The sequence below is a fragment of the Cololabis saira genome, chromosome 1 (genome assembly GCF_033807715.1).
Source record: "Cololabis saira isolate AMF1-May2022 chromosome 1, fColSai1.1, whole genome shotgun sequence".
In the NCBI taxonomy this organism is placed as follows: Eukaryota; Metazoa; Chordata; class Actinopteri; order Beloniformes; family Belonidae; genus Cololabis; species Cololabis saira.
The window spans coordinates 30,990,093-31,009,400 of NC_084587.1; the positions used below are offsets into that span (position 1 = coordinate 30,990,093).

Sequence of the window (19,308 nt, forward strand, 5' to 3'; positions counted from 1 at the left end):
AAAATAGAACTTTTTGGTAGAAACACAACTTGTGTTTGGATGAGAAAGAAAGCTGAGTTGCATCCAAAGAACACCATACCTACTGGGAAGCATGGGGGTGGAAACATCATGCTTTGGGGATGTTTTTTCTGCAAAGGGAACAGGACGACTGATCCGTGTAAGAGAAAGAATGAATGGGGCAATGTATCGTGAGATTTTGAGTGAAAAACCCCTTCCATCAGCAAGGGCATTGAAGATGAAACGTGGCTGGGTCTTTCAGCATGACAATGATGTAAATGTAAATGTACTTTATTTATATAGCCATTTACAGCCACCTTTAGGTGTTTTACAGCATAAAACATACAGAAATACAACATACAATCATAAGACAGAGCAAAAGGAGAAAGAATAAAAGAATAAAAATGGTCACCACACTACTGGGTATTAAAAGCCATTCTAAATAAATAGGTTTTAAGCCTTGATTTAAATGATCCTAAACACACCACCCGGCCAACGAAGGAGTGGCTTTGTAAGAAACATTTCAAGGTCCTGGAGTGGCCTAGCCAGTCTCCAGATCTCAACCCCATAGAAAATCTTTGGAGGGAGTTGAAAGTCCGTGTTTCCCAGCGACAGCCCCAAACCATCACTGCTCTAGAGGAGATCTGCATGGAGGAATGGGCCGACTTACAAGCAACAGTGTGTGAAAACCTTGTGAAGACAAGAGAAAACATTTGACCTCTGTCAACACAACAAAGGATATATAACAAAGTATTGAGATTAACTTATGTTATTGACCAAATACTTATTTTCCACTATAATTTCCAAATCATTTCTTTAAAAATCAGACAGTGATTTTCTGCATTCTTTTTGTTTAATTTTGTCTCTCATAGTTGAAATATACTGTACCTGTGATGAAAATGACAGGCCTCTCTTATCTTTTTAAGTGGAAGAACTTTCACAACTGGTGTCTGGCTAAATACTTTTTTGCCCCACTGTATGGCTTCATGAATGATATTCACTATCAGTTTGATTCAAAATCAGATTCAGCAGACTACTTTCTTCATAATTGATCTGGTGTTTTAAGTAATGTTTTATGTATTTAATCCTCACTTCCTCTCTCATGCAGACACACCTCCTTATCCCCATTCCATCAGGAAACTCATTCGTCATTCATAGTTGTTATAGTGCAGGGGTTCTTAACCTTTCTGACCTTGGGGCCCAATTTTTTCAGTACAGAGTGGCCCGGGGCCCATTAAATATTTGAGAAAATTTACTCAAGCGAAGGTCCAGAACATCATAAAATATATATATATATATATATATATATATATATATATATATATATATATATATATATATGTGTGTGTATGTATGTGTGTATGTATGTGTGTGTGTGTGTGTGTATATATTCAAGTAGCCTCATAGTTGTATCAACATCTGCATCTAAATGTTTTATTAAAAAAGTACATATTTGCCAATTAACATGTTTAACTTGAATTAAACATATTTTTTTCTCTTAAAATTAAAGTAGATTTTATGTTATTTTTCAAATGCTATCTTATTTTATTTCTCTACCAGCAGTTTGAATTTCCCCTTTTCTTTGTTAATTGTCTCAACACATTTTTATACTAAATTAATATAAACACACCTTAACAATTTAACAGTTTTGCAGTTTTTCTTTCTTCCCCTCTTATAATCTTATGCCTCCACTTACTGTCGTTCAGTGAGAGAACTGAGCTCTAATTTCTCCTGTAAGGACTTTAAATCTGGGCTGGATGGTGTCAGGTTCTCATATGCATGTGAAGGTGCTCATTGATGAGCCTGGAACGATATTTAGTCTTAATTATGTTCATTGTGGAGAAAGCTGCTTCACAGCTGTATCTGGACCCAAAAATGGGCAGGATGTTTTAAGATGGTCAGTTTATTTTCTGTGACTTCAGTTCAGACTTGAGCGAATATGTTTGATGAAAAACTTTGTGTTTTGTGTCAGTGGCGTTTCACTTTCGCACTTTGGTCTCTGAACGTATGAGACACTGGTTTTGTCCCAGTGGGAAGACTGAACAGGATGAATTTGTCCATTCCGGGTTGCATATTTAAAAATACAGCGAGGACAAAACTTAGTTTGATTTTACTTTAAGTTATTTACATTAATAAATTGTCAGGACTCAGTGTGTCGGGTTCATCCGAGCCTGATCAGCTGAGACGGGCACAGCCCGCACCGCAGCTCTCTGGTCGCGCTGCAGCAGTTACTTTCCGATGCTTTTTCGAAAGCCCGAACAGTCCAGTGCAGCACACACGACAGCCCACGCATCTACATCTACCATCTTTCACCGGTAACGACGGAGCCGCCCGAGCGGCACCGGCCTCCCCGGCTGCGGGGACGCGTCGGGATAAATGAACACGCCGCGCTCGCTCGCTCTGGGCGCAGACTGCAGTAATCGATCCCTGATCCTGGCGGATCTAAACCTACTCTGTGCAAAATGAAGGATTTTCTCTGTAAATACACACCATTTCTCTTACTATTACACGTACAGCTAGCTGAGTGTCTTCTCCTCATTTGGTTGGGAGTTGCTATGCAGTCCCGCGGCCCTCGCGGCCCACTGGTAAAAAAACTGAATTCTTTTGGCGGCCCACTAGATGGCGCTCGCGGCCCAAGTGTGGGCCGCGGCCCTATGGTTAAGAATCACTGTTATAGTGGAAATACACAAATTTTTGTGGAAATACAATACAGTAGTATTGGGCTCTCTGTACGATCATTTTGTGTCGGGTATCTGGCAGCACTGTGTTAATGTGGTACATTACAAGAAAGGGATGAAGTCTGCTGTAGATGTGACAGGAGTTCAAGGTGGAAGTAGGACTGCATCAAAGGTCAGGTCTGAGCCCGTTCTTGTTTGTGATAGTGATGGACAGAATGAGGTTTAACAGGAATTTCCATTAACTATTTTTTTGCAGATGACATTGTGATCTGTAGTGAGAACAGGGGGGGGGGGGAATTTAGGGAGGGTATGCCCTGCAAAGAAGAGACATGAAAGTTAGCTGCAGCAAGACAGATTACATGTGTGTGAATGAAAGGACACCAAGTGGAGCAGAGATACAGTAGGTAGAGGATTCTAAATACTTCAACAGTACAGGGTCAACTGCACAGAGTAATGAAGAGTGGGTAAAAAAAGGTGAAGAAGAGTGTGCAAACAGGTTGGAAAAGCTGGAGAAAAATGTCCGGAGTGATGTGTGAGTATCAGCAAGAATGAAGGGCAAGGTGTAAAAGGTGGTGTTGAGACCTGCATTGCTTTAAGGTTTAGAGATTGTGGCACTGGGGAAAAGACAGGAGGCTCAAAGATTGGTAGCATAGGTTAAAATGTTGAGATTCCCCTTGGGAGTGACGAGGATAGATAGGATCAGGAATGAATACATCAGAGGGGCAGCATGTGTGCTGAGATGGTTTGGATATGTACAGAGGAGGGAGAGTAAACATATACGTAAAAGGAGGATGAAGTTAAAACTGCCAGTAGGGAGGCATCAAGGAAGATCAAAGAAGAGATGTATAAATGTAGGTGAGAGAAGCAGATGCATACATATACATATGTGCAAAAGGTTCAAGGAGCTAAGCTGTTACACCCCACTCTCCCCCTCCCCTTGCATATGGCCTGCTCTCTCCTACCTGTGCTCGCCCTTTGCCCACAACAAGTCTGGGCTTGTCTGCTCTCTTCACTCGCCTTTGCTGTATTTCAAGAGAAGCAGCAGACAGACTGAAACAGTTACTGTACAGTTAATCATCTAGTTGAGTTGGTTTCCCAGTTTTTGTGCGTCCATGACCAGAAGTAAGTGTTTAAATGTTTGTATTTAAGACATTTAGTGACTGTTAAATTCAGTTAATTTCAATATTTTTAGGTTTTTTAGGTATGTTAGAGCAGTGATTCTTAACCATAGGGCCGCACATATATATATATATATATATATATATATATATATATATATATATATATATATATATATGTGTGTGTGTGTGTAAAAGATGGATAGATATGTATTACACATAATCAACACTTTATCAAGTATACCAGTGTTGTGCAAGTTCATACTTCTCATGAAGTTCAGTTCACATAATTTAAAAATGAACAGTTCACGTTCATAGTTCACCATTTTCACTTTGAATTAGTTCAAATTCAGTTCATTTCAATATTTTTAGGTGAGAAGTCCTAAAACTGTTCACACAATACAATCATGTATTGTCCTAGTGGCTTTTCAACTTTACTCAGAGGCTGTAAATCTCCAACAATGTAATCAACTATCAATGTGTCTACCTGTTGCTGGGAACTCAAACCCCTGAAGGCTGCAGGCAGTGACTGGGGTCGTTTGGGGCTATTTGGGGTCTTCTTGGTCTTTCCTGATGACTTTGTTTGATTGTCAAGGACTTGCAGATAGTTGTCGAGTTGACGAGGCAGACGTTCAGACTTGTTTTTTCAGCGCAGGTGGTCATAATTTTCACAGAAAGGTTGGAGTTTTACCGTCGGACTCTTTGGGAGACAATGTGTAAAATTCCCGCAGATAATGATAAGCGGAGGCATCATCTGACGGCTCGCTGACACTGCACCCGCAACGTCTCTCTCTTCACGGTCATCGTAAACATTGCACCGGGCTCGGGCCGCCGTTGCTATTCGAGCTGGTGCCCGTTGCTATGCTAGTGTGTGTACTGCATTGTGGGTAATGTAGTGTGAAATCGTCGTCTCGTTGAGTATTTTAAATGTGCCGATTGTGAAATGAGGAGGATTATCCCGTAATTATTGGACCTAAACAGTGAAGCTGAAACTCACATAATCTGAACAGTTCAAATTCCAGTTCGTGATCTGCAGATCTGAACAAGTTCACGTTCAAGTTTTTTATTTGCAAATATGTTGCGTTCAGTTCAACGTTCTCATAGAAATGAACGTGTTCAATGAACGCGTTTATTTAAACTCGTTCACACTGAAGTATACCATGTTATGTATGTATATTAAAGCGGCAGGTAAGATTTCTTCCTCAAATACAATACATTTGATTGAAAAACACAGTGCTCAAAGATTTGTTTGTTTACTGTACTGTAAATGTCAGTCATTGCTACTATGTGGTTTTGCACTTAGTGACCACAGAAACAGTGAGTCATGTTTTTTTAACAGCTGTATATAAAAAGTGCAATCTGATTGAAAAGGTACCCAACAGTGATGTCAGGTTGGAAGAGGGGGTATTATCCTGCCTCTTGACCTCTCACATATCTACTTTAGCCTGTGATACATTTATACTAAACATGCTTCCCTGAAGCTCTGAATACTTTGTTTTAAATGATGCCCTTCTCTGACATGTGATGATTTATTATGGGACTCAATGTGCCTGCTTGTGTGTGTGAAAGGAAGCCTGTGACTGTGTATTTAATATGTGTTTAAGTGTGGGTGGTGAATGTTAACGTTTATATATTTGAACCTGTTGGTTGTTTTGCACGTGTGTACTTTTCTGTTCACATGGGTATTGACAAGTGGGTGTTAGTGTGCAAGCTTCTGCGTAAATGTTTTTGTGTATGCATGTGTTTTGCCCACTCATAACCTATCTTTATCCTTGCTGTAATATCTACAGTAATCCTTTTCTTTGTTGGAAGGTTCAGCTAGAGCCAAGAGAAGCATGATGAGAATAAAATCTTCACAAAGATTTTGGTCTCTTCAAATCTGCAGTGTAGTACCCTCAGAGAGGAACAGTTCCCAACTTTTCTCTCTCACTCTCTAATTTCTTGCTGAGACTGTATTCCTCCTTGAGACTGGAGCCGGGGAAGCATTTGTGGGCTGCACAGCCTCAGGGAGGGATTGAATGTCCTAGGTTATTACAGAATATCCCCATTGTGCACTTGTTAGCCAAGCAGTGTAGTAACTCCCTGAACAATGCATATTGAATCATTCTAGTCATCGTTTTCTTTTCCAGGCATAAAGCTTGGTCTACGTTTTATTCCTGTTCTGTTGACTTTTCTTCAAAACAGCTGTTGTGCATGCCCCAGTACCCCCACAATATCCGGCATTATCAGACTTATTGCCTGAGTTTTTCTATACGGCATTTAGTTGGAGTGAAATGAGAACCTCCTAATAGGGACTGAAGCAGCAGGGATTCATTTTCTTGCTCAAACACACACTGACAAAGATGGTGTATTTCAATACCATAAAGTGCACCTGTATAACCTGTTATGGCTCATTTATCTTATTAATTTTGGATGTATATGTAGGTAGTCTAGGGAGAGATACAACTAAATGGGAAATGGCCCTCTTCGTGCTATACATATCAGAGGTATAATCCATTACACAGTTCTTCCACTGCTGCTTTTGTTTGTGCCTATAAGTGGTACCATTCATGGTTAATTTGCTATAGATTTGGTTTGACAAATTTTTGAGTTTCAAAAAGAATATATTTCATTTGTATGTAAATCATATATAGTATTGACCAGAAAATGTTTGTTCTTCTTCTTCTGAACTTTTTCTCAAATTTAGGTAAGTGAAAAGAGAATAATATTTTGCACTTGCACGTGACTCAAAGCCACCGGTCCTACTTTTACTTCATTCTCTGAACTGATATTGACTTTAACCAGCTGTGTTTCAACTTGGTTCGAACGTATGAGTATGATGGTGATCCTGCTTAATTGCATCACCCTGGGAATGTACCAACCCTGTGAGAACATTGACTGCTCTTCAGACCGGTGCCAAATACTACAGGTACAGAGACCATGCATGTATTTGTAACCTTCACTTTACCATCAGATTTTTCCGATGAAATTTCACCAGATCCATTCTGTGTATGTATTTCAAAACTTTCTTGTGTTACATGAAGTTCTCTTATACAGTAAATTAATATATATTTTTTGTTTGGATAATTTTTCCGTGATGTTTTTGTTTACGGTCCCTTCAGTCATTGTATTGCTGTTGATGTGTTGGACCAGGTAGGATCCACTGACTTGTAAAGCCAACATTCCATACTACCCCAGGTGGTGCTAATGCAAGAAATAAACAAAAGGGATTTGTGATGGTTGGTGCTTTTCTGTTTACTGTCTCAGCATACAAGGCAATGGTGGATATAAATTAAAAATGGAAGATGATACTGAACATCATCATCTCCTGTCTATCTGATCAGCACTGAAACAACAGCCCTCCCAACCTAAAACATAATCCAAGGTCTCAGTGAAGTGGTCTAGTCAATGCAGAGGCTTGTCTAAACTTCAAAGTAGTTACTAAAAATTGTCGTTGCCGGGAGATTTCTACCAGTGAAGACATGTAATACTGTTCAAGGCCTTGTAAAACCACGACAGATCCCATGATATCAGAAACCTGCCTTAATTTTTCCTCATGTTAATACAATTACAGGATGAGCAATATAATTCTAGTAAGAAGACAAAGATGTACAGTGGGGCAAAAAAGTATTTAGTCAGACACCAGTTGTGCAAGTTCTCCCACTTAAAAAGATAAGAGAGGCCTGTAATTTTCATCACAGATATATCTCAACTATGAAAAAAAATAAAATAAAAAAAACAAATCCAGAAAATCACTGTATGATTTTTAAATAATTTATTTGCAAATTATAGTGGAAAATAGGTATTTGGTCAATAAAAAAAGTTCATCTCAATATGTTGTTACATACTCTTTGTTGCCAATGACATAGGTCAAATGTTTTCTCTATGTCTTCACAAGGTTTTCACACACTGTTGCTGGTATTTTGGCCCATTCCTCCATGCAGATCTCCTCTAGAGCAGTGATGTTTTGGGGCTGTCGCTGGGCAACACGGACTTTCAACCTCCTCCAAAGATTTTCTATGGGGTTGAGATCTGGAGACTGGCTAGGCCACTCCAGGACCTTGAAATGTTTCCTACGAAGTCACTCCTCCGTTGCCCGGGCGATGTGTTTGGGATCATTGTCATGCTGAAAGACCCAGCCACGTTTCATCTTCAATGCCCTTGCTGATAGAAGGGGGTTTTCACTCAAAATCTCATGATACACGGCCCCATTCATTCTTTCCCTTACACAGATCAGTCGTCCTGGTCCCTTTGTAGAAAAACATCCCCAAAGCATGATGTTTCCACCACCATGCTTCACAGTAGGTATGGTGTTCTTTGGGTGCACCTCAGCTTTCTTTCTCCTCCAAACACAACAAGTTGTGTTTCTACCAAAAAGTTCTATTTTGGTTTCGACTGACCATATAACATTCTCTCAATACTCTTCTGCATCATCCAAATGCTCTCTAGCAAACTTCAGACGGGCCTGGAGCAGGGGGACACGTCTGGCACTGCAGGATTTGAGTCCCTGGCAGCTGGTGTGTTACTGATGGTAGCTTTTGTTACTTTGGTTCCAGCTCTCTGCAGGTCATTCACTAGGTCCCCCCGTGTGGTTCTGGGATGTTTACTCACCGTTCTTGTGTTCATTTTTACCCCACGGGGTGAAACCCCAGTGTGAAACCCCAGATGGAGGGAGATTATCAGTGGTCTTGTATGTCTTCCATTTTTTAATAATTGGTCCCATAGTTGATTTCTTCACACCAAGCTGTTTACCTATTGCAGATTCAGTCTTCCCAGCCTGGACAGGTCTACAATTTTGTTTCTCACGTCCTTTGACAGCTCTTTGGTCTTGGCCATAGTGGAGTTTGGAGTGTGACTGTTTGAGGTTGAGGACAGGTGTCTTTTATACTGATAACCAGTTAAAACAGGTGCCATTAATACAGGTAACTTAAACTTAAACTTAAACTTTATTTATTTATATAGCACCATATCATACATTTAAAAATTGCAACACATGGTGCTTTACATGCAGGATAAAATGACAATCAGAAAACACAATTTAAAACATCCCATACGACCCCATCCCCCCATCCCCCACCCCCCACGCGTACACACACACACACACACACACACACACACACACACACACTCACTCACGCTCATACACATGTGCACACACTCACACACACTCACTCACGCTCATACACATGTGCACACACTCACTCACACACACACACACACACACACACACACACACACACACACACACACACACACACACACAGTAAGTGGACTGGTGACATGGCTTAGCACTAACGATCCAGGTGAGGAAAACACTACCTATGGGTGGCCGTCCACACTGAGGGGCATCACCGACCATGACCGCAAGGAGCATCGCCACAGAGACCCCCCCAACCCGGACAGACCAGGGCAGACCTCACACAGAAGGTGGAGTCCCACCCCCAGCCACCCAGGCCTGAGGGACCCCCATGACGACACCCCCATGGGCAGAGCAGGCACACCTCCCAGTGTGGACGACCCCCCTGAGGAAACACTGGAGCTAAAAACTAAAAGATGAAAAGAATGTAAAAAATGCCTAAAAGTATAAAATGTTTAGAGAAATCTATACAAAACTATACAAAAAGGTTTAAAGATAATAAAAGAGCTAAATAAATAAACACAATAAATAGCTGAAAAGACTAGGTAAATGAGATCAGATAAAAGCCAACCTAAAAAGGTGTGTCTTGAGCCTCCTTTTAAAAAATATCAACGTTCTCTGCGGCCCTGAGGTTCTCTGGCAGGCTGTTCCATAAATAAGGGCCATAATGGCTGAATGCAGACTCACCGTGGGTTTTGGTCCCAGTTCGGGGAATGGTTAAAAGGCCGGTGCCAGAGGACCTCAGGGTCCGTGAGGGTTGATACGGTAAATGCAGGTCAGATAAATAAGATGGCCCAAGACCGTTAAGACACTTAAAAACCATTAAAAGAACCTTAAAATCAATCCTGAAGCGGACGGGGAGCCAATGCAGCGATTTTAAAACAGGTGTAGTTCTGTAGTAATTGTAAGTTCTTAATACTCTTTTTAGGAAGACCAGAGAGCAGGGCATTACAATAATCTAAACGACTAGAGATAAAAGCATGCATCAGCACCTCCGTGCTGGCCTGAGAGAGAAACGGGCGGACTCTGGCTATATTCTTAAAAGGAACCCTGGTTATTAAGACTTGTAGTCCCTAATTAGCCACAATTGTTCTCTTATACTAAAATATGTTGTTAGAAAAACATAAAATTATCTAATTGCTTTAAAAATCTATAATGTTTATCACATATTTTGACCTGCGGGAGGCGCCATGTTCTACCTGCTCAATGCATTCTGGTGGCGATGACGTAGACCGGTGGCTCTGGGAAGATAAGCCGCGTTAGTTTAACTGGGACAGGTATCTAAAACATAGATGAGCAGCACTCTCCCGGCCGTGGAGGCTGACGAGGGAGCCCATAAGACGTCTCGGTTCAGGCAAACTGGATCAAAGTTCTGTGATGCACGGGAGATCTGCAAAAATGATCAATGTCGTGCGCATCTTACCAGTGCATTAGGCGTCAACGTCAACGCCGTAGCCTACACCGTAGACGGCGTAGGCCGGAAACGCCGTAGCCGTGGCTCTAGAGCCTGCAGCGCACCGCCACCCGCTCTCCACTCGCCGGGATGGAGACGCCAGTGGGCAGGATGCACGTTTGGGTGGGCATAGCCCACCCCTGCCCCCCCCTAAAACCGGCCTCGGTGCTGGGTCCACCGTTTGATGACAGACCAGAGGCTGAGGGGACTGGCCCGGGACTTTGACGAAACGGGAGGCGCAGACTTCGCGTCAAATAGGCAGGAACATCTTTATTTAATTTAATGACGCCAGATCTGGCTGGGGTTTTTATTGTAGCATCGGTTATCTGCTAGTTGAAACGTGTGGTCGGTTAGTCTATCTGAGTTTTATGGTGTTTTTATAGTTCATGCTTTATGGTGCTGTACTTTTTTTTTAGTTTTTTTTTTACTTTTTTGTAGGTGCGCCGTCACCTTAATGTTTAGCTGTGTTTTGATCTGTGTTTCTGGTGCGTCGTCACCTGTTTAGCTGTGTTTTCATCTGTTTCTGGGTGTCAAAACAGTGGACGGGGGCTAGCAGGTGCCACCGTCTGACGTCACTACCCAGAATGCATTGCGGTGTAAACAACAATGGCGACCTATGAGTTAAATTATATTTTCAAATTTTATAAAAACGAAGACATCAACAAGGTTTTTTATATCACATTGTTATAATTGATACCAACATTTATCTTTTAAGACCTACATGTCTTAATAGCCAGGGTTCCTTTTAAGATGGTAAAAACCTATCTTCGTAATATTCTTTATGTGTGGAATAAAAGTGAGCTCAAAAATAAAACCCAGGTTCTTTACACATTGCGAAGGTTTAAAATCTTGTAGTTTTGGTAAAAGTTTCTCTCTCTGGCCTTCAGGATCAATAACTAAAACCTCTGTTTTGTCCTGGTTGAGCTGTAGGAAATTATCTGCCATCCATGACTTAATATCTAAAATACAGTTAAAAAGGGCGTCAAGTGGCCCTGTGTCATCAGGAGACACGGCGATGTACAGCTGTGTGTCGTCAGCATAGCTGTGGAAGCTGATGCCGTGTCTCCTGATGACGTCCCCCAAGGGAAGCATGTAAAGGTTAAAAAGGAGCGGACCTAAAATTGACCCTTGGGCAGGTTGTTGGGTTTACCTGGGAGAAAACTCGACCAAGGGTCCTCGCATCAACCAGGGAAAAACTCTCCAGTGTTTCCTCGGATAAAAGCAACTGTCCAGATGTGTTAAAAATGACATTTTGATGTGGTAAAAGACTGGACCTAATGTTGTCAATTTTACTTCTAAAGTGGTCTGCAAAATCCTCACAAAGATTGTCTGTTGGTGGTTGTGAGGATTTCTTAAAATGTACATTAGTTAAAAGATCGAAGGTGGAGAAAAGAAATTTAGGATTGTTTTTATTGTCTGTAATGAGTTTTGAGAAATGAGCAATTCTTGCCTGTTTGACGGTTTTATTGTAGGATTTGAGTTGTTCACGAAATATTTGATAATGTATTGTAAGTTTACTTTTTCTCCATCTTCTCTCAGCACTCCTGCATTTTCTTTTTGATTTTTTGACTTCCTCAGTTCTCCATGGGGGTGTAGGCTTAGTTTTTATGGTTTTTGTTAAAAGCGGAGCAACTGAGTTCAGCGTGGATTCCAGTTTCCTGTTAAAATTATCAACAATAAAATCACATGATGCAGGTAAAACATCAGCAGGAGTGCTCTGTAAAATCTCAATAAAATTTGCAGTCACTTCAGAAGTTGGGTACCGTTTCCTCACCGTTCTCATCGAGGCTTCCTGATGATTAAGACTGGTGATGTTAAAAAACACGCAGTAATGGTCAGACACAGCCAGGTCGACAACAGAGGACACACCGGTGGACAGGCCATAGGCTATGACCAGGTCCAGGGTGTGTCCTCTGTTGTGAGTCGGCTGTGTGACATGTTGGGTAAAATCCATGTAGTTTAAAAGGTTTAAAAATTCTCTCAACAATGGGTCGGAGGTATTGTCAATGTGTAGATTAAAATCACCAGTTATTAAAATTCTGTTGTAAGTTGTATGTATGATTGATAAAAGCTCAGAAAATTCACTGATAAAAACAGTGGAGTGATGGGATGGTCTATAAACAGTTAAACAAAGAATAGGAGGACTGCTAAAAACAAAGGCAAGGTGTTCAAATGAGGAGTAGTTGTTAAAAGAGACTTCCTTTGCAGCTAATGTGTTTTTTAAAAAAAACGAAGGGAGGACAGAGGAGGCTCTTAAAGAAGAAGTTACGGGTCTGTGAAAGCCAGAAATCGTGCTTGTTTGTAGGTGACCAAATACTTATTTTAGCAGGGAATTTACCAATTAATTCAATAAACATCCTACAATGTAATTTCCTGGATTCTTTCCCCACATTCTGTCTCTCATAGTTGAAGTGTACCTATGATGAAAATTACAGGCCTCTCATCTTTTTAAGTGGGAGAACTTGCACAATTGGTGGCTGACTAAGTGCTTTTTTGCTTCACTGTATATGATTATTCCTTTGCACTCATGTTAACACCTAATTACGCGGTGATGCATCAGTCCTACATTTTTAGGAATTTACTTGTTTTCTATAATACTTATACATAAAATGTTATCTGATTGTCATCTAAATCCCAATAATAGTCATACAAAATGTTTCTAAACTTATTGGACACAAACTTCTTGTGTCTATATTAAAGACCCCCAAGCAATATTCATGGTGCTGGAGCAAATCGGGTTCAATCAGAACACAATTATAATTGGTTTATCTCCTATTGACTTTGTCTACCATTGTGACTTAGATAAGGATCCGAATACATAAAAAAAAGAAAACAGGTAATCCCAAAAAGTTCACATACATTTAGTTCCCCCTTTATCCCCATCTGTATTGATTCCTTTCAATCTAAACTCACCTCTGTCCCCCATGTTCTCCTTCTCCCATGCTGGGTCATTGTAGCTTATTTTAGAACCACTACTAGCATGGCTTTCTCTACGGCACCTTGGCAGCTTTCCTCGTCATCTGGCAAAATACAGATTCCCTTCTCACTTATGTCAGAGGTGTCCTGAGTGGGTGTAACATCTGTGAGCAAGTGTCTGCGCGTACGGCTTCAGTCTGTTGGTGTGAAGCACTTGCTGAATCACCCTGGCATCTTATTCTCCACATTCTTGCACATCCACACTCATCATGTTGTAAGGCAAAGCAAAATGAGGCAATTTTATTTGTATAGCACATTCCATGTACAAGACAATTAAAAGTGCTTTACATAAAAAGATCTTTATAAATGTATTAAGAGTTTAAAGGCAGAAATTAAAGACAGACAGACAAACATATGTTCAAAATAATGAAACAAATGAGATACAAGAAATGAAGGTTGTACTGCATTGTGGTGGATTACTGAAATGCAGCAGTAAATAAAAAGGTTTTCAACCTTAACATAAAGTAAATGAGAGTTTCAGCAACCCTGATGCATTCAGGGAGTTTGTTCCACAGGTGAGTAGCATAAAAGCTGAGCGCTGCTTCACTGTAACTCTGGGTACAGAAAGTAGGCGTGACCTGAGGGTTCTTGTAGTGGCGTTTGGTTCCAGAATATTTCTCCTACATTATCCGACGCCACATTCGCCAGTGTGACACAGGTTTGAGTTGACTCGTACTTTTTTGGGCGGGCACACTGTACTTTGCACATCAAAGGCATGAACTGCACCACGTACTCACAGACTCCAGGAGACAGCCGTAGATGATTTTAGTGGAGTTTACTGATCACTCGTGGTACAGGATAATCCCACAAACGAAACAAAAGGCAGAACTTGCACAAAGCACAGCTTATCTTCCTGACAAAAGGGTTCCAATCAAAGAAGATATCAGAAAAACACCCAAAAATACTTAAAATGCAAAATACGGTCAAACTAATGTATCCCACGTGTCGCTCTAGCGTCTTCACTTCACTATTATATAATCTGAGCCTCTAATAACTGATGCAACTGCGCATAAAAGACGAAAAGCCCAAACACCAGGGGGCGCATTTTAGCAGCTTGTAGCAGACAGTATGGGACGACATGCAACTTTTATATTAAGGGAAAAACTTAAATGCACTAAAATATGAATTACTTAAATTAAACAATTGGCTCTTACAGTTCTCATTGGTTCATAATGTATCAGGAGATCAGAGATGTATTTCGGACCTTGACCATTCCCGAGATTTATAAACCAACAGCAGGATTTTAAAATTTATTTTGTGACAGACAGGAAGCTAGTGTAAAGATCTAAGAACTTTAGTTATGTGGTCTATTCTCTTGGTCATGGTGAAGACTATGGCAGGAGCATTCTGAACTAACTGCAGCTGTTCGATGGATTTTTTTAGCAGACCTAAGAAAACAGGGTACAGTAGGCCCCCTCTACTAAAGATAAATGCATGGACAAGTTTTTCTAAGTCCTGCTGAGACATCAGGCCTTTAATCCTCTTTGTTCTTTAGGTGATAATAGGCTGACTTCTATACCGTCTTAATGTGGCTGTTAAAAATCAGGTCTGTGTCCAGAACCATTCCCAGATTTCTGGCTTGGTTAATGGTTTGTAACTATACTGCTTGAAGCTGAGTGTTGACGTTTAATCTTTCTTCATTTGCTCCACACACTTTTATTTTTGCTTTGTCTTCATTTAACTGAAGGAAATTGTGGGACAGCCACTCATTAATTTGATCAATGCATTTGATCAGTGTTTGAATTCGATTATAGTCTCCTGGTGAGATGGTTATATAGATTTGTGTGTCATCTGCGTTGTTATGGTAACACTTTTTTTCATAATTTGAAAGAGTGGGAGCATTATAGATCAAATCAAATCAAATCAAACTTTATTTATATAGCACTTTTCCTACAAATAATGAAACACAAAGTGCTTAACAGAAAAAAAAAAAAAAAAAAAAAAAACAAGAAAAAACAAATAAACATAAAACTTATTAATGCCCCCCCCCCCTTCAATACCGTGCTAATTAATTCTATCTCACGAACAAAATCTATGATCCCTAACAAATGTGGACTTACAGATATCTGGTGGCATAGATAAGAATGAACTAAAACATTGTATATTCATATTGACTTTTCACATTTGTATTATTTAAAGCACCTTGAATTGCCTGAAATACAAATAAACATGCCTTGCCTTGTCTTGATTTCAGTTAATGATGGCTTGAATAATAGTTAAATCGTCATTCATTTAAATACAGATCTCTTTAATCTGCCTATGACGTAGAAATCACAGGGCACTTAAGTAGCAAGTACAGTAGCTACAAGACCTTACAATATGTTGTATGTATGAGCAAGCACATGACGATACGAAGAACTCTTTTAACATGAAAAAAGCTCTGGTAGAGCTACATGGGGGGATGCTATCATCTATTGAGCTGAGGGAAGAGCAGGGAGAGAAAATATGAGCATTTAAGGAAAAAAAGAAATTTTGCAGAGGTGGATTTGGCCTGTTACAACTAGTCTCTACAAAGCAATTGCCTCACTCACCCAAAAGTGAGTTTTACTCGATCCTTCTACATACTGTTCTTTTCGAAGAAAGCTGGGCTATGCTCCAGCAGTCTCATATGAGCCTTAATAGGAAGAATAAGGTAGATGATGAAGCGATGGATGGATAATACAGTTTTATAATAAATATTAAGTCAGTTTGAATTCACTGGCAGCAACACAACCCCCTCCCAAAAAGAAAAAAAAAGTCCAGTGGCTGGATGTTTGGGACAGGAATGTTGTCTCATTGTTATCTCATAAAGAATTTGAGCTTCTAGACTGTCCTAGATGTTCTTTGTCATATTTTTCGTTTCATGTTGCTGGAATTGTTTTCAGTTGGTGAAAATTTGGGACCGCAGGCAAACAGACTCTTCTACGACAACTCCATGCTTTTGTACAGGATCCAGAGGGCAGTTATCAGTTTTCTTTAAAAAAAATGAATGCCATTCTCTAATAAAAGATGCTGTCTGTATGGGAGCTTAGCGGATGACACCACCCACGACTCTTTATATCAAACCATTCAAAAGTTATGGCAGAAAGTAGGAACTATCAGATATCGACCAATCAGATGAAGGGGCGGGGCTAATTTGCACCAATTAAGGTGAAGGAGTCAAAACCGAGTCAGATGACACCACCCACGACTCTGTATGTCAAACCATTCAAAAGTTATAGCAGAAAATAGGGACTATCAAATATTGACCAATCAGATGAAGGGGCGGGGCTAAGTCAGGCCAATGAAGGTCAAGTACTCAATACCGAGTCCGATGACACCACCCACATGTCTTTATCACAACCCGTTCAAAAGTTATGGCAGAGAATCAGAAGAAGGGGCACCAATTATTTGCACCAATTATGTTTCAGGACTCAAAACCGAGTCTGATGACACCATCCACGACTCTTAATGTCAAACCATTCAAAAGTTATGGCAGAAAGTAGGGACTATCAAATATGGACCAATCAGACGAAGGGGGGGGGCACTTTTTGGCGTCTATCGTCGCCACGGTAACGCTTTTGACTGAGAAAAGTAATGTTGTCGCAGGATCGAGACGCACATTTTGATGTATAACACACCTGGGTGCACGTTACGGTTCGGTCAAAAAAGCGGCCAAAGAAATGGCATAAATTGCGGCAAAATTACAAGATTAATTCAAAATGGCCGACTTCCTGTTTGGTTTCGGCCATGGCGCCAAGAAACTTTTCTTTAAGTTGCAACATGATACAGGTGTGTACCGATTTTCGTGCATGTACGTGAAACCTTATTGTGGGGCTTGAGGCACGAAGTATTCTAGGGGGCGCTGTTGAGCCTTTAGGCCACGCCCATTAATGCAAACCATTAAATATAAAATTTTTCGCCAGGCCTGGCTTGCGTACAAAATTTGGTGACCTTTTGGGGCACGTTTAGGGGGGCAAAAAGGCCCTCATTTCCTCAGAAGAAGGAAAATTAAACTAACGAGGAAAAAAAAAATAGGGCCTTCGCACTGTAAGTGCTCGGGCCCTAATTATCAACCCCTTCCCCCTGAAAACCCGGTACCAGGTCCAGCAGCTGTATGAACCAGTTCATATGTGGAAAAAGTTACTCAAGTGCTGTCAGGGTATTTCCTTTCAACTGTTTCTCAAAAAGAGGCCCTAAAGCCAATATTTCAAAACTCCAAGTACGTTTTGTCTACAAGTATTTGATTTATAACAACTTAAAAATACATACAACAAAAGATGGTGCCCCCAACACGAGCAGCACCCGCAACAAAACGCAACAGAACGCAACAGAACGCAAGATCAATTTCCCCACCCCAATGTAGTGGGTATCATATGAAACTAGAAAAGCTACAGATGATACTGAACATAATCTTTTCTTATTTTGAACAATTTCACAGCCAGCACATCAGATTATGTGTTCAGCAAATCCCAAAGCTATTCACACCAAAAACCGTATATTTTATTTCCTTACCGTTTCGTTGTCGTTTTCAGTCTATCAACACCATTCTTTAATCAAAATTCACGTCTTAATCCTTCATAGTGGTGAAACTGCTTCAAGCGCCATCATTTCATACCCTGCCGGTAGCTGCCATTTGGTTGACTTCTCGTGGCAACCTCTTTGTTTGTGTCGGCGCAGATGAGAAAATCAGCTGGAGCCGCGAGCGGCTGAGAAGAAAACAGAGCTCCTGGTGGATCTGGTTGTTCCTTATCGCCCGTCTACATCCCTTTTTTAATTCTCTCCTCAGCCACCAGGTTTGTGAACATCTGCACCTCAGATTTGGATCACCAAACAGACGTTTGCGCTGTATAATAAAATCGCTGCGAGCCCCCAGTCGCTCTTGTGCTGACTCCCGCTTCCTGATTCAAAGGTCTGACGGCCCCGCCCCCCGACCAATCGGTGGCGTGTAGTGTGATGACGTCAGATACAGGGCCGACTCAGCACGCTTAGAACCTCGTCAGCCTCGTTACAGAAAAAGTATCTGCTTGGCATGGCTCCACCCGCCTCGGCCCGTAGTGGAAAAGCACAAGACGGGGGCGTGGCGAGTAGAAGCGCGCTGATTAGATACTAGTGGAAAAGGGCCATAAGTGCACAAATGTGGAGTCCGCCTGGTACTATCCACACTAAAACCTTTATAAAATGTATGTGCTTTAAGCTATTGTCATGTAACTTGTTACAGTTGTAGTCAAGGAGTTGCTGAATCCAGACAGTGGTATCTTTATAATTATATGCATTGCTATCATGATGTTTTCCACTGTGAAAACAAACAAAAAAATTAGACAAGGATAAAAATTTCATTTCTTTTGTTTGGTTTATCAAAACTTGTTCAGGCATGTGAACATTCACAATTATTCTGACACTGGAAATGTATGCTATCCGGTCTTAGCAATCAATTGAGAACAAAATTATGCATATTGTCCTTATAATTATGCAGATATTGTTGATTTAATTTGGATAGGCCTGTTCAGGCAAAATTCACCTCCAAAATCCCTAAGGGTTAACAGGTTAATCTCATCACAGCATAATATTCCACTTTGCCTCGGTCCATTTTGAATTAACTTTGGATTAGAGAAGACAATTTCTTGATCATGTTCACATACTGTTTCTTTGAATGATAAAGCTTTCCCCTAATATTGTAGATGGGATAACACTTGTTTTCCAGAGTTCATGAACCCTCATTTTCCAGAGTTCATGCTATGATGACCACAACAGAATCATGCCTGTCTTTAATGCACCAGCACATAATGGCTCACAGTCATCCAAAACTTTGTTTTAGCTTTGTCCCTCATACAGAGGTTTCTCTAGATACTCAGATTCTTTTGAAGATATTCTATGTGATATAAATTATTTTTGAGAAGCATTATTCTGAAACAAAAAATTTGCAGATGGAGTTAATCACAGATTGTAATCCTTTCTCTATTTATTCTTCTGAGTGACTGTCTCTCTAACCTTTTTAACAGTTTGCAACTA

At 40.6% G+C, this 19,308-nt stretch overlaps 1 protein-coding gene across 1 annotated transcript in view; it reads left to right on the forward strand.

The window, feature by feature from the left end:
• LOC133442765 (voltage-dependent T-type calcium channel subunit alpha-1I-like) overlaps nt 1-19,308 on the forward strand; it is a 240,372-nt gene that overhangs the window by 39,083 nt on the left and 181,981 nt on the right. The window contains exon 2 of the mRNA XM_061720633.1: nt 6,590-6,701. Within this exon, the coding sequence (XP_061576617.1) occupies nt 6,590-6,701 (112 nt within the window). The remainder of the gene's footprint in view (nt 1-6,589; nt 6,702-19,308) is intronic.